Here is an 11,739-nt window from a genome sequence, read left to right as displayed (position 1 = left end):
TGCCTATGATTATATGATGTTGCTCTATAATTTAGATTACATGGTGTTAAATTTTATCGTATTAGGTAAATTGAAGTTTAATAATTATGAAATATAAGAGTTGTCCAACGGATGATCAATTATTTCATAATTATAAACATAATAGTTGTTAATTATTTATATTTAATTGACTTGTTTAGTATATCCAAAGATAGCAAACAAGTCTAGTCATAATATACTTAATGGCCAATTACACTACAAGAAAAATCGCGATTCGCAACGGAAAAATTCCGTTGCGAAACAGCCAAATTCCGTCATGAAACAGGTTTTGCGACGGAATCGTGACGAAATTCGTTCCGTCGTCTATCAGCTTGTCGTATTTGTGTTCGCGACAGAATAAGGCGTCGCGAATTTGCGATGGAAAACTTTCCAAGTCGCGTTTTGGCAACAAAATTAAAAAAAAAAAATTAGGGTATCCACGTATGCTATTTGTACAACAGACACGGATACCCTTTAAATTTTTCTAAAAAAAAAAAACAAAAAAACAAAAAACAAAACTAAACAACAATATTCCCTTTTTTTTTTAGAGTAAAACAACAATATTCTCTTTTATACACTATAATCTCTCAATACAAACACGAAATACAATATTGATTCTAAAACTAAGAAATAATCAATGAAATTACAAATTTACAGTTCTAAATTAAAAATAATTGAAAGCTACAAAAGAGAAGAATGAAATTATAGATTTATAGAAGTTGGCAACAATGAGACCTTCCTTTTCCTCTTTCTATAAAATTCTGCATAGATTAAACCTGCCAATAAATATACTCCTGTTATCGCTGCAACAGATATCCAGCTTTTTTTTTTAGCATCATAGCTGTAACAGTTACAATCATCATTTGCCTACAAAAATAAGATATATGTCCTTATAAGAAATATAAAGAATTAAATAAGAAATACTAAGCAATATCTACCAATGACCATGCCGAACACCCAAAAGTATCAACTATATGCACAGACCACTTGTCATGGAAACTACAAGTTTCACACTATTATAGTATTATCATTCCATCAGTTCTTTGCTCACATAAGTTAAAGCAGAAGGTAAGTAATCATTCTCACTATAGTTCAGAACTCAAAAGAGTATGCACTTCATCTTTAAAGAAAAACATGGAAACCAATATTGATGAAGTAAACATCAAATCCACGCAACAGTCAGCTTCAATAACAAAACAATAAAGCAAGGAACTTGCCATTAAAGTGATAAGTGCCAAAAGTAGCCGTATTTTAGGTGTCATTTAGGTGTAAAATATGCTATAATAGATGTCCATTAGGCCTAGAAACATGCTAAGATAGGGTAATTTCATTGCATATAGGTCTAAGGACTAATCTTGTGTGTTTTTATATAATTTGCACAATTCTTGCACTTCGCAGGGCATTCCGACGACACTTCAGTAAAACGGACGTAACCGGAGCTAGGAATGTCCGAATGAGGCGAGGCAGGTGGCTATGGAACCGTATCGACGATAGCTACAACATAGAAGAAGACAGAAGAAGCAAACTTCACCACGCACGCTCACACGCGTGTGAGCGGCGTGGTTGCTTACTGGTTCGCTCCCACGCACGCTCACACGCGTGTGAGCCGCGTGGACGCGACACAGTGCGGAAATTATTAGGGAGAAATTTTGGGGGCTATATATATGCCCTTTATAGGTCTTTTAGATCAGTTTTCAGCAGCCCCTAATAGCTTTAGATCTGATTTCCCTTTCCAAATTCTTCCCCTTTGGGGAAGAAAACAGTCCTCCTTAGAATAGATTTAGGATTTGAAGATGAAGATGTAGATCCAAGAACTCTTTAGGTATAATTTCTCTTCTATTAATATAAAGTTTACTCTTTTATATTCTTGCATTGTTTATATTGCTTCTATTTATGTTTATTATGGTAGAGTAGAGTAGTTGGGTGTGTGTGCCCTTGTTGATCTATGGATTGATGTTTATAATTTGATATTATGATCTTGGTATTGTGGGAGTATGATTGATGAATGTATGGATGATATTGTTCAATCTTTGCTTCTATTTTCGGCCGGGATAGTTAGTGAACCGAGTGGAAGTGAGAGTGTGCGCGATAGCGGCCTCTCACGAGCCCAACTCATCTATATCTCCGCTCTTAATCCGAAAGGATGAGATCCGAGAGGAGTGGTAGGCAAGGTGTTCGATAAAATGACTCAACCGAATGAGGATTGAGAGTTTGAGTGTGACGCCACTCAATACAAAGACCGTGACTCCCTAGATCAATCCCGAAACCCAATTCCAAGCTACCTACGATAATCAATCCTTTGGCTTAACTTTGGCATGCACCCCTTCCTTTTACCTTTTGTATTTTCTATCTTATTTTACCTTTAAAACCTTTACCCAACCAACCATGAACAAACCTTCTCCCTATGATTCTTGTAACTCTTACCTTTCAACCTCATAAATGCCAACATAAATTCGGTTCCTATTCGCCATCCTTGAGAGACACGACACTCGGGGAGTCTTGACTCTTCGTTTTACCACTTCACCTTCACTCCCACTATACACACAACATCAAAATGGCGCCGTTGCCGGGTATGGCAAACGGTTCTTGAATTGTGTTGACATTTTTGGAGTAGATTGTTAAGAGTTCTTGAATTGTTTTCTTTTTGTTTTATTTTGTTATTTTTGATTATTTGATTGAAGAAGTGAGCATATTATCTTTGAATATCTTGCTACTAACTTGCAACTACTTCTAGTTGCGAAAATATTTGTTGTTTGTTAAGATTTGCACAGGAAAATTTCTTCATCAAATCAATTGAAGCTTACAAATGAGTGCTTACACCTATCCCCATGGTTACCCATACCATGGAAGACCATATACAACAAATATTCCACCCCAAACTTATAAACCTTACCCACATTATTATCCAAACCCTTATGAGTACCCACCACCACAATATACATATCCACCTTACCCAAACACTTTCCCTTATTCCAATTATGCACCATATCCTCATGATACCCCCTCTGTGCTTACCCACGAAAGAATTGAGAAGCCTACATACCAAAATGGAGAGGAATCCATTAGTTCTATAGCTGAGAGTATTAACAACCGACTTATTCAAGTCATGAAGGAGATTGATCCTAGTTGTGAACCGGCATTACAGGCCACAATTCCTTCAATTGTTAAACCTCCACCTCATTATAACCCTCCATCAAATTATAATCCTGAGAGAAATAAGTATTCTCATTCTTACATTCATCCTAGCTATTCACCCCCACCTCAACAACATGATAAATATTTCCACGAAACACCACCCTTTGCTCAAAATTTCACCCAATCCATACCATATGAGAGACCATCTTGTGAGTATCTTCCTCCGGTCAATGACGAAATCCAAATCTTGAAGGATAAATTAGAAATGTTCATCCAAATGGCCAAGGAGGATACTATCAACTTAAGAAATGAAATTAGGAGTGAAATCAAGAAGAATCTCGCCACTCTTCGCGAGGAAGGACTTCCACTGGACGAAATTGAAGCTAAGATGCTATCGATGTCGGAAGAGCTCATGAAAAGGATGCTACCACAAGCTAACAACCCATTCGTAGATGATCACCCGACAATGGAAACCAACCCGCAAAGTAATGACGAGATGGACAGAATGGTTAATGATGAAGAGGTGTGCGTAAAAGAATCCACAGAACTTGACACCCCGGTGCTCCAAGAAGTTTCGACTCCTGAGTTGAATGACACCCCGGTGCTCCAAGAAGTTTCGACTCCTGAGTTGAACACACAACAATGGGGAGAGATTGAGAGTGAAGACGAGTTGAACACACAACAATGGGGAGAGATTGAGAGTGAAGACGATGATCACATTGAAATATGGGGAGAGATTGAGAGTGAAGACGATGATCACATTGAAATAGTGTGGGAAGACGAAAAACCCACACAAGGTAAGACTCTCACTCCAACTCTTATCAAAAGTTCTTATAATGTTTGTGAGGATGATTCCCTTGTACTTCATGATAATTTTGATGACTGTGATAAAGCTTCTTTTTGCTCATGGGAGAGTGATTCCTTACAATTTTGTGATGATTTGGGGAGTGAGGATGATATCGAGTTATTAGGGATCATAGAAGGAGAAAGGGAAAGAAGGGAAAGGATTGTCACCATTGACAATCCAAAAGAACAAGAGTGGAGAGAAAATACTTTAGATGAGATAGACTGTGGAGAGAGTGTTCATTGGGAGATCTTTAAGGAAAAGGTTGCAGGGGTAGGAACCTATAAGGAGAAAGAAGAAGAGGGGTATATTATCTTCGAACATCCTGAAATAATACCCCGAGCTTACTTATCGTTGCATTTTATTTTCCTCTCCTTAGTTTCCAAATTCAAGGATATCCTACATCTTGGGGCATACCTTGAAGCAAAAGTTCACGGGACGCTTGGAAAGGTCCCAAAATCTGTGTGCTTCGAAGGATAGAGCACACAACGTCTGGCCAGGAGACGTTAAACCATGGCGCACTTGGGAGGCAGTCCCAACGTTATCTTAGATATTAGAAATTTTATTTCTTGTTTACTTTTTACTTTCCTTTGTTTATTAGTAAATTTTCTTTTTAGCATAGCCTTGCTTGAGCTAACAATGTAGGTAATTTTGGTGCTAAGCCATGACGAATGAGCTAAACCGGATAAAAAACGAAAGGCAAAAGCCGGGAGACGAAGAAAGTGATCAGCACTGCTGACCACGCCTGCTCACACGCGTGGTGACAAGCGTGGAATCTTTCCGATGCTGACCCACGAGGACCACCACGCGTGTGAGTCGCGTGGACAGATCCTGGACAGATTTTCGTGCATTATTTTCTTTTCATCCAATTTTCCTAAGTCTCCCAGGTCTGGCAGTGCCAAAAATCATCTCCTATCTTGATTTACATATCTTTCTTATTGCTTTTGTTTTAGTTACTTACCTTGTTTTAGGTTTAATGCTTTAATGCTTTCATTATAAATAAAAGAACTTCCGCCAGGCCATTGCACGTCAATTGGTTGTCTTCTTGCGCTAACATTGTTTCATGTAGCTTGAAAAACGAAGGCAAAAGAGATGTTGGAAGCTTAAAGTGTGGAAATGAAGGGATGCTTACTTGGTTGTAAACCTCTTATCCCTTCTACTTTTTATGCCTCGTTTTTCAATTCTAAAGTGTGGAAATTGAATTGTTATACGTGTTCCTTGCATACTTGATAAGCACATGCTATTTTACACCCACAAAATGCTATATTATTGATACCCCACACCCCCGGAAACACTTCTAAAGTGTGGAAAGGGTTTGATTGATTTTGAATGATCATGCTCCTTTGTTCCACTTGATCTTCATGGCAACATCGAGGACGATGTTTGTTTTAAAGTGTGGAAAGGACGCACGTTGTGCTTATAATGTCTTGTTTGCTTGATTGATTTATTGGTCTTGTCTTATGGGTGTGTTTTATCTTTGGAGAGTGTGTCATTGTTCACATTATCTAGGGAGAATGTTAATCATATGCCAAAAATAAATTTTTTTCTCTTTGAATATCCATGGGAAGTACCCCTTCTTTGACCAAATGAGCTTTAAATTCTTGAATGCTTGCATGATATTCACCTCTTATTTTCCTTAGACCTTAGTCAATGATCACTCGAAGTGGGAGTGTGCTCCCCTTAATTTTAGAAAGATAAGTGAAAGCGAGGCCCGAAATTGAACTAATTTTGGTAGGGCATGGGGCAAAAGGTGAGCCTAATAGTGAGCTTAGAGTGAAAAATCCCTTAATCCCAAGAAAAAGGCATGAGGGGTTGTATGGAGAAACAGTAGAAAAGGCAAAAGGCCAATCCTAGAGATAAAAATTAAGGAAAGCCATCTCGCTAGGTTGTGTTCAACCATAGTCTTCATAAAAAGCAAAAGCTATACCTGGAGTCGGTTGTCCACATAAAATGCTCCTAGGAGATGAGAAAATAGAGCGGAGGTGAGCCGCTTCGCTAGGATTCGGGCACCCATTACACTGTCTTCGAAAAAGCATGGATCTCCATGTGAAGTCGAGTCGCCCGATGGCGTTATCCTAGGAAGTGAGAAGAAAGAGTGATCGCCCAAGCCATGGCGATGAGCGGTCCATGTCCCTACCCTCACTTATTTTACCGTTGGGCTTTGGCGTTTAGTCGAAAAGTGGTTGGTTGAGGTGTGCACATCGTTCACACTAGGGGGCTCGGCTTGGAGGCCTTTGTAAAATTTAAGGTGAATCTAATTTGGATTGCATGCTTGGTTGAATGAAGGGTGTGTGCGTTGCATTGTCCAAACGAGACCATAGGGGTTTTGCTTCGTTTGTATATTCTTAGAGTGTATGGCATGTGGTTACCATTATGTGTAGATAATGTGCGGAATTTCACCCACTCCGTTGTTACACCCTAGAGTTAATAGACCGATTAATTGATTGAGTAACATAGCTACCTTTGGCACTTAAATGATTAGCGTTTAATTGTGAATTGCTTGAGGACAAGCAAAGTTAAAGTGTGGAAAATTTGATAAGTGCCAAAAGTAGCCGTATTTTAGGGGTCATTTAGGTGTAAAATATGCTATAATAGATGTCCATTAGGCCTAGAAACATGCTAAGATAGGGTAATTTCATTGCATATAGGTCTAGGGACTAATTTTGTGTGTTTTTATATAATTTGCACAATTCTTGCACTTCACAAGGCATTCCGGCGACACTTCAGTAAAACGGACGTAACCGGAGCTAGGAATGTCCGAATGAGGCGAGGCAGGTGGCTATGGAACCGTATCGACGAGAGCTACAACATAGAAGAAGACAGAAGAAGCAAACTTCACCATGCACGCTCACACGCGTGTGAGCAGCGTGGTTGCTTACTGGTTCGCTCCCACGCACGCTCACACGCGTGTGAGCCGCGTGGACGCGACACAGCGCGGAAATTATTAGGGAGAAATTTTGGGGGCTATATATATGCCCTTTATAGGTCTTTTAGATCAGTTTTCAACAGCCCCCAATAGCTTTAGATCTGATTTCCCTTTCCAAATTCTTCCCCTTTGGGGAAGAAAACATTCCTCCTTAGAATAGATTTAGGATTTGAAGATGAAGATGTAGATCCAAGAACTCTTTAGGTATAATTTCTCTTCTATTAATATAAAGTTTACTCTTTTATATTCTTGCATTGTTTATATTGCTTCTATTTATGTTTATTATGGTAGAGTAGAGTAGTTGGGTGTGTGTGCCCTTGTTGATCTATGGATTGATGCTTATAATTTGATATTATGATCTTGGTATTGTGGGAGTATGATTGATGAATGTATGGATGATGTTGTTCAATCTTTGCTTCTATTTCCGGCCGGGATAGTTAGTGAACCGAGTGGAAGTGAGAGTGTGCGCGATAGCGGCCTCTCACGAGCCCAACTCATCTATATCTCCGCTCTTAATCCGAAAGGATGAGATCCGAGAGGAGTGGTAGGCAAGGTGTTCGATAAAATGACTCAACCGAATGAGGATTGAGAGTTTGAGTGTGACGCCACTCAATACAAANAATTCCAAGCTACCTATGATAATCAATCCTTTGGCTTAACTTTGGCATGCACCCCTTCCTTTTACCTTTTGTATTTTCTATCTTATTTTACCTTTAAAACCTTTACCCAACCAACCATGAACAAACATTCTCCCTATGATTCTTGTAACTCTTACCTTTCAACCTCATAAATGCCAACATAAATTCGGTTCCTATTCGCCATCCTTGAGAGACACGACACTCGGGGAGTCTTGACTCTTCGTTTTACCACTTCACCTTCACTCCCACTATACACACAACATCATAAAGTAAACAATCCTTTTTAAAATATTAACTCATTTGTTTTTCTCCATTATAGATATCATCATCTCAAGTGGCAAAGAATTTGGTGGAATAAGTGAAAAGCTAGAGTCAAAAGACAAAATGTAGAAAAGCTAATTTCACCTGATACTTGGTCAAAAACATTCGACATAAAAACTAAAAAAGCTTTTCTAGACAGAAAACTTAGAAATTACCTCAAGGTCGGGACGGCGGTAAAAGAGGGGGGCCCAAGCATCAACCACCATCACAAGCTGGGGCAATGAAAATAAAAAAAAAGTTAATGGGTGATCTCAACATTATAAACCAATACACATACTGGTTAAGAATATCTACTGAGTTATCATATATGTGTCAAAATGAGATTTCAACAGATTCAAGATAAATGCCCTATGAGTCAAATGTTTTGTCTGAGGCAAATTATATCCTTGAAACTTAAATGCCCAACAACAACAATCACACTAGTATGCAGAGTAGGCAAATTAGCAAATGTAAGAAGAGAGAAAGAAACACAAAAGACTAAAGAGAAAGGAAAAACCATTATCTCACCAAATCACAATGTTCAACCACCCTCAAAAGTTGTCTCCAAATATCAAGGTTTTTCTCAAATGGAGTTAGGACAAGATTCTCATTTTCCTCAAGTCTGTAGAAATAAATATCATGGTTTTAAATACTTTTTAATTCCTTTTACTAATACACACATAAAATAATACATTGCTTGGAATATTGCTTCAAGGTGCATCCCTTGAAGCATACCAATAAGGTAGGCATGTCTAAAAATGCAAAACAAATGTCATTAGATTTGGCACGGCAATAGAAAATAGACAATGGAGAGGAGAATACTTGCCTCTGTGGAACATGAAGACTGCTAGCATGCAATTCCTCCTCTCTCTTTTGTAGCTCCCTCCTTTGCTCAGGTGTAACCTCACTATTGTTGGAGCCAGAGTCCCTATCATGAGAATGCTAAGACAAGGCCATTATCAATTTATGTATTACATTATCAAATTATGTTCACAGTTTGAAAAAACATTATAATTTAAAATAGTAGGATTGTTTTTTTTTTTTTAGAACAAAAATAGTAGGATTGTAATTCATGAGAAAAGCTACATAGTTTCAAGACAATCAGAAAGAAACTAGCTATGAAGAAATTAACATCTTCCACAATTATTGGCAACAAGCTAGAGAAAAAGCAGATTAGATAACAAAGGTTAGTAGTTTATTTACCTTCTTTTCTGATATGCTTCACATCTCTATTTGTATGTATTAAGCCACATAATCCTATTACTCTGAATTTCAACACTACACATGATTGACAACCCAAATCTTCCAAGACTTACCAAATGCCAAATTCAAACAAATTTTAGTAACTCTACAACACATAACATAACCATTCTTTCCTCAAATCTCACTGCATAGATATCAAACAAGGCAACAAANAATTCCAAGCTACCTATGATAATCAATCCTTTGGCTTAACTTTGGCATGCACCCCTTCCTTTTACCTTTTGTATTTTCTATCTTATTTTACCTTTAAAACCTTTACCCAACCAACCATGAACAAACATTCTCCCTATGATTCTTGTAACTCTTACCTTTCAACCTCATAAATGCCAACATAAATTCGGTTCCTATTCGCCATCCTTGAGAGACACGACACTCGGGGAGTCTTGACTCTTCGTTTTACCACTTCACCTTCACTCCCACTATACACACAACATCATAAAGTAAACAATCCTTTTTAAAATATTAACTCATTTGTTTTTCTCCATTATAGATATCATCATCTCAAGTGGCAAAGAATTTGGTGGAATAAGTGAAAAGCTAGAGTCAAAAGACAAAATGTAGAAAAGCTAATTTCACCTGATACTTGGTCAAAAACATTCGACATAAAAACTAAAAAAGCTTTTCTAGACAGAAAACTTAGAAATTACCTCAAGGTCGGGACGGCGGTAAAAGAGGGGGGCCCAAGCATCAACCACCATCACAAGCTGGGGCAATGAAAATAAAAAAAAAGTTAATGGGTGATCTCAACATTATAAACCAATACACATACTGGTTAAGAATATCTACTGAGTTATCATATATGTGTCAAAATGAGATTTCAACAGATTCAAGATAAATGCCCTATGAGTCAAATGTTTTGTCTGAGGCAAATTATATCCTTGAAACTTAAATGCCCAACAACAACAATCACACTAGTATGCAGAGTAGGCAAATTAGCAAATGTAAGAAGAGAGAAAGAAACACAAAAGACTAAAGAGAAAGGAAAAACCATTATCTCACCAAATCACAATGTTCAACCACCCTCAAAAGTTGTCTCCAAATATCAAGGTTTTTCTCAAATGGAGTTAGGACAAGATTCTCATTTTCCTCAAGTCTGTAGAAATAAATATCATGGTTTTAAATACTTTTTAATTCCTTTTACTAATACACACATAAAATAATACATTGCTTGGAATATTGCTTCAAGGTGCATCCCTTGAAGCATACCAATAAGGTAGGCATGTCTAAAAATGCAAAACAAATGTCATTAGATTTGGCACGGCAATAGAAAATAGACAATGGAGAGGAGAATACTTGCCTCTGTGGAACATGAAGACTGCTAGCATGCAATTCCTCCTCTCTCTTTTGTAGCTCCCTCCTTTGCTCAGGTGTAACCTCACTATTGTTGGAGCCAGAGTCCCTATCATGAGAATGCTAAGACAAGGCCATTATCAATTTATGTATTACATTATCAAATTATGTTCACAGTTTGAAAAAACATTATAATTTAAAATAGTAGGATTGTTTTTTTTTTTTTAGAACAAAAATAGTAGGATTGTAATTCATGAGAAAAGCTACATAGTTTCAAGACAATCAGAAAGAAACTAGCTATGAAGAAATTAACATCTTCCACAATTATTGGCAACAAGCTAGAGAAAAAGCAGATTAGATAACAAAGGTTAGTAGTTTATTTACCTTCTTTTCTGATATGCTTCACATCTCTATTTGTATGTATTAAGCCACATAATCCTATTACTCTGAATTTCAACACTACACATGATTGACAACCCAAATCTTCCAAGACTTACCAAATGCCAAATTCAAACAAATTTTAGTAACTCTACAACACATAACATAACCATTCTTTCCTCAAATCTCACTGCATAGATATCAAACAAGGCAACAAAATTTATAGTCATTATAGTTATCAAAAAGAGAGGAGATGTAACGCACCCTAAAAACCACAAATCGTAAAAAAATTAACTAACTCACACTGTCAATGCTATAAACCCTAAGGAATTGGGAAATTTAAATAAAAAAATTATTAACAAAAATTATTAACGCTAATAATAATAAAACACACATATATTATTAACCATAAAAAATAAAAAAACAAACAAACAAACCTGTGTTCGCGGCAGTGGACAACGGTGGCTGGGGTAGAGGCGTCGGTTGTGGCGGTGGCAGTGGCAGCATCACAGTGCTCTCTCAATCGGAAGAAACGACGGTGGCGGTGGAGAGTGACCTCTAGCAGTGGCATCGTCGACAACTGTGGCGACGGCTGTGGCGGTGGCGTTGTCGGCGGCTATGGCGGTGGAGGCGTGGATCTGAGAGAGTGAAAGAGTGAGAGAATGAGAGAGAGCTGTAGCAGTGTGGCATTCGGCTTTGAGGCAGAGAAGGCAGGGAAATATTTTGACAATTTACACTAGGTTAAGAACTTAAATATTAACTCGAAATAAAAATTTTAAAAAACAATTGCAAGGGAATTAATTTCGCCAATAATTCTGTCGCAATATTTATATTTTTAAATAGAAATCCTTCTTTCGTGACAGCTAAAAAAATTCGGTCACCATTTTCGTTGCAATTTTGCGACGAAATGTAATTCCGTCGCCTTTTTCCGTCGCTAAATGGACAAC

General features: G+C 37.6%; 1 protein-coding gene across 2 annotated transcripts; it reads right to left on the bottom strand.

The window, feature by feature from the left end:
• Positions 1–560: 560 nt before the first annotated feature.
• LOC116014041 (GTPase LSG1-1-like) lies at positions 561–11,498 on the bottom strand. 2 transcript variants are annotated; one of them, XM_031254029.1, is made up of 5 exons: positions 11,230–11,498; positions 10,422–10,523; positions 10,124–10,217; positions 8,038–8,094; positions 561–885 (listed from the first exon to the last, which is right to left on the bottom strand). In XM_031254029.1, the coding sequence occupies exons 1-5, from the start codon at positions 11,361–11,363 to the stop codon at positions 721–723; spliced, it is 552 nt and encodes a 183-aa protein (XP_031109889.1). In that variant the 5' UTR covers positions 11,364–11,498; the 3' UTR covers positions 561–720. The 2 variants fall into 2 exon arrangements, 1 of the variants encoding a protein (XP_031109889.1); XR_004097336.1 differs by lacking the exons at positions 10,124–10,217; positions 10,422–10,523; positions 11,230–11,498 and adding an exon at positions 8,390–8,485.
• Between the last annotated feature and the right edge of the window lie 241 nt (positions 11,499–11,739).

This window comes from Ipomoea triloba, chromosome 3 (genome assembly GCF_003576645.1).
Source record: "Ipomoea triloba cultivar NCNSP0323 chromosome 3, ASM357664v1".
Taxonomy (NCBI): domain Eukaryota; kingdom Viridiplantae; phylum Streptophyta; class Magnoliopsida; order Solanales; family Convolvulaceae; genus Ipomoea; species Ipomoea triloba.
Note: the sequence above shows the minus strand (reverse complement) of the source record. Positions and strands in the feature narration are given on the sequence as shown.